The 3,803-nt window shown below is 45.0% G+C and overlaps 1 protein-coding gene across 1 annotated transcript in view; it reads left to right on the top strand.

Annotated features, from left to right (window-relative positions):
• LOC143295981 (uncharacterized) overlaps positions 1–1,418 on the top strand; it is an 85,482-nt gene extending 84,064 nt beyond the window's left edge. Inside the window, exon 2 of the mRNA XM_076607696.1 lies at positions 1–1,418. This exon is cut by the window's left edge and continues 1,066 nt beyond it. Within this exon, the coding sequence (XP_076463811.1) occupies positions 1–354 (354 nt within the window). The 3' untranslated portion in view covers positions 355–1,418.
• Positions 1,419–3,803: the final 2,385 nt, after the last annotated feature.

The following is a 3,803-nucleotide window of genomic DNA, read 5'->3' as shown; positions in this document are numbered from 1 at the left end:
ATGACGGAGGGCCGCGGCATCGACACCACCTGCACCTCCTTCTTCGTGCGCTCCTCGCGCAGGGTCAGCGGCGCCCGCCAGTACCTCCACTCCGAGGACATCACCGGCCGCTACCGGAACCGCCTGGCCGGCGGCTACACCAACGGCTACCTGGGCTACCGCAGCAGCTACCGGAACCGGAAACTGGGCCCCAGCGTCATGGCTTTCCGGTCCTACCCGGACGGGCGCTCCACGCTGTCCCGGGACTGCCAGCAGATGTGCCGCACGTGCGAGGCCCGCTTCACCTCCTCCATGGACGCCCACTCCTGCCTCTACACCTGCGTGCGTACCAAGAAGGCCGTCATCTCCTGCTGACCCTCCCCCTGGCTGCTCCTCCGCGGCAGCCTCCCTGCTCCTCCTTCGTCTCCTTCTCCTCCTCCATCTCCTCTCTGGTGATACAGTCTCCTCTGCTCCACAAAGGGGATATAGCTCTTCAATAGGGGGGTGCGGGTGGGGTATGGGGAGGGGGGGACACGTTCGTCTGGCTCTTCCGATGCTGTTTATCTTCTTCTTTTTTTTTATCAAGTCAGCAACCAGGTTTGCAAAGCGGTGATCCACATTCCAAGCCATCTTTCCCATTTAGAAAAAAAAACAAAAAAAACACCGCCACCACCAGTTTCGTTCTTATTCACAAACACTTAAGGCCACTTCAAGCACCTTCCGCCCAGCTTCAAACCCATTCTCCTCTCTCGCTTCCTGTCCCAGCTATTTTGCTTCCCCTGCTGTCAAACACTACCGAGACAGGTCTCTGGATGCTCACTTTTCGATGCTTCACTCCCTGTGTTTCCATGCCAGTGCCGCCAGCTCGCTCCCAGTTGCTGACAGCATCCTTCCAAGGCCACCCGTTTGTGTGTGTACTGCGCCTGTTTCACGTGGAACCTCTCGCCATGTGGTAGAACGTGTACTGTGTGAGCACTGTGGCACATTCGTTGATCGCTCACTCAACATTACAATACCAACTTTGCTCTGAGGCGTTCAAAACGGTTGTATTGCCTTTCTGGACAGAGTTTGCGAAGCGTTGTAGAAAAATCTTTTTAAACCTGGAACTGTTTTTTTTGTTGTTGTTGTTTTTAGTGAAAGAACTGCTACAAACTTTATCAAATGAACCGCACCAACGTAGGATTTGTATCTGAAGACAACTCTGTCAAAAGAACTGCAACATGCAATTATATTCAAAGGCTTTTGTCTATCGAAATAACTGCCATATGGGATAATGTTTAAAATCTCTCTCTCTCTCTCTCTCTCTCTCTCTCTCTCTCTCCCTCGTTCTCCCTCAATGTCTGTCTGTCTGTCTCTCGTAATGCAAGTGATACTCTCTTTATCTCTCGGACCACGAAGGACATTCCAAAAAATGTAACATTTATGAAGGTGTTTTTTTTGTTTTTCAATAATGAAAGAAATATAGCATGCTGTTGTTTGTTTGGATAAGGAAAACCCCTTGATGGCTTAGGTTCACTGAGATGTGAGTGAAATGTTGACGTAGACCTTTGGACACAAAAAACGCCCCCAAAACATCACCGTTTATGAAACAGAGGGTTTTTTTTTTTCTCTCTCTCTCTTCTTCGTCTTCTTTTGTTGTTGTCTCGATAGACACATTACATTTCTTTTTTTTGAATTCCCGGACATCTTGGTGCAATATTTAGATCATATAAGACAGGTGGTATTTGTGTTTGAAATGTTTGTTGGAATGACCAGTTCCAGACGACACACTATCCTCAAGCCCACACACTGCCAAAACAAATACAGCGTTACGTACGATAAAACACAACGACACGTACACTATGACCAATAACACATACGATAACACACAACGACACGTACACTATGACCAATAACACATACGATAACACACAACGACACGTACACTATGACCAATAACACATACGATAACACACAACGACACGTACACTATGACCAATAACACGTGCGATAACATACAACGACACATACACTATGACCAATAACACGCAGCATCCATGACAAGCATCCGTGATAACTAATGTTGGTCACAATCAATGATACGTATCCGCAATAGGTTAACCTGTGACACCTGCGTGATAACCAAGTGACACATTTACAACACAAGTCAACGCGTACACAGCAACCAATGTCGCGTTCAAAATAACCAGTGACACCCTTCTTTCCAATGGCACGTGCACGCTATTGCTAATGACACGTTGTGCATCGTGACCAGTGGCACTCACATTGTAACCAATGGCATGAATACGTCATAACCAATCACACTTTGTTAGCTATCACGCGCACACTATTGCCAATGACGCTTATGTTATGAGTGATGCCACGTTTCCTGTAACCAATAACCATGCGCCATAACTAATGACACACTGTAACCAGTAACACGAACGCTACAACCAAAGACATGTACGCTATAACCAAAGCCACCTACGTTATAACCAACGACACGAACGCTATAAACAAAGCCACCTACGCTATAACCAGTGACACGAACGCTATGACCAAAGCCACCTACACTATAACCAATGACATGAGCGTTGCAAATAAAGCCACCTACGTTATAACCAACGACACGAACGCTATAAACAAAGCCACCTACGCTATAACCAGTGACACCTACGCAATCAATGACACCTACGCTATAACCAATAAAACATACGCTATAACCAATGACACGAACGCAAAATCCACAGCCACCAACGCTATCGCATGTGCGGAAAGGATGTCAAGGAGACGAAATGCAGTCATGGACATTTTATTTCAGCACATGCGCTGTTCTGTTTCACATTAACACGGAATACTTCTGAAATAAAGAAACACAGTCATGGACAAAATAAAAAAAGAAACAACATATTTGGTTATGCGTATTTCAGAAGGAAAAAAAAACACCCTCCCCCCCAAAAAAAAAACAGGGGAAACACAAAGCCAAATTAATTTGAGCAATTCCAAACATGGTTTGTTTGTGTTTTTGTTTGACGAGTTTCTTTCTTTCACATGAAAACCAAGTCAGTTTATTATTTTTGAAAAGACCAACAACAAATACCTCGCCAGAGGCACATGGTTTACCAGCAAACAGAATATCTTCTGAACTTTATAGACACTCCACAAACGTGGCTGTTTCTTTCTGAAACTGAGAGCTTCTTAATTTTTGAAGGACACCGACGCAGTAAACACACACACACACACACACACACACACACACGAAAGACAAAGAAGGAGGCTGAAGAAGTTTATGCTGCCCACTCCACTTAGCGTTTACGAGCAGGTAGATTCACTTGATAAATTGCTTGTTGTTTGCCTTTTGTGTTAGCCCTCGCGGATTGTTTACATGAATTTCATCTATAATTTTATCTACATATTGTTTTATTTATGATCATTTCAATCTGAAGAAAACTCTTTACTTTTGGAACACGAGCACGTTTGGTTGTTTGGTTGTTTGCTTGCTTGTTACTTGTTTTGTTTTGTTTGTTTTCGTGTTATGAGTGTGCACTTCGCTGTTTGTTGCAAAGGAAAGCAACTCTCTATTTGTTTTTGTATTGTTTTACCTTTTATGTTTCGTGTGTGTGTGTGTGTGTGTGCACGTGTGTGTGTGTGTGTGTGTGTGTGTGCACGTGTGTATGTGTTTGTGTGTGTGCGTGCGTGCGTGTGTGTGTGTGTGTATGCGTGCGCGCGTATGTGTGTGTTTGTGAGTGTGTGACCGCGTGCGTGTATGTCTGACCATGCGTGTGCAATGTGTGCATGTATTGGAGTGCGTGGGGAAATGTCACAAATACACATCACCACACTAA

This window comes from Babylonia areolata, chromosome 21 (genome assembly GCF_041734735.1).
Source record: "Babylonia areolata isolate BAREFJ2019XMU chromosome 21, ASM4173473v1, whole genome shotgun sequence".
In the NCBI taxonomy this organism is placed as follows: domain Eukaryota; kingdom Metazoa; phylum Mollusca; class Gastropoda; order Neogastropoda; family Buccinidae; genus Babylonia; species Babylonia areolata.
This window is presented reverse-complemented; position numbering and strand designations above follow the sequence as displayed.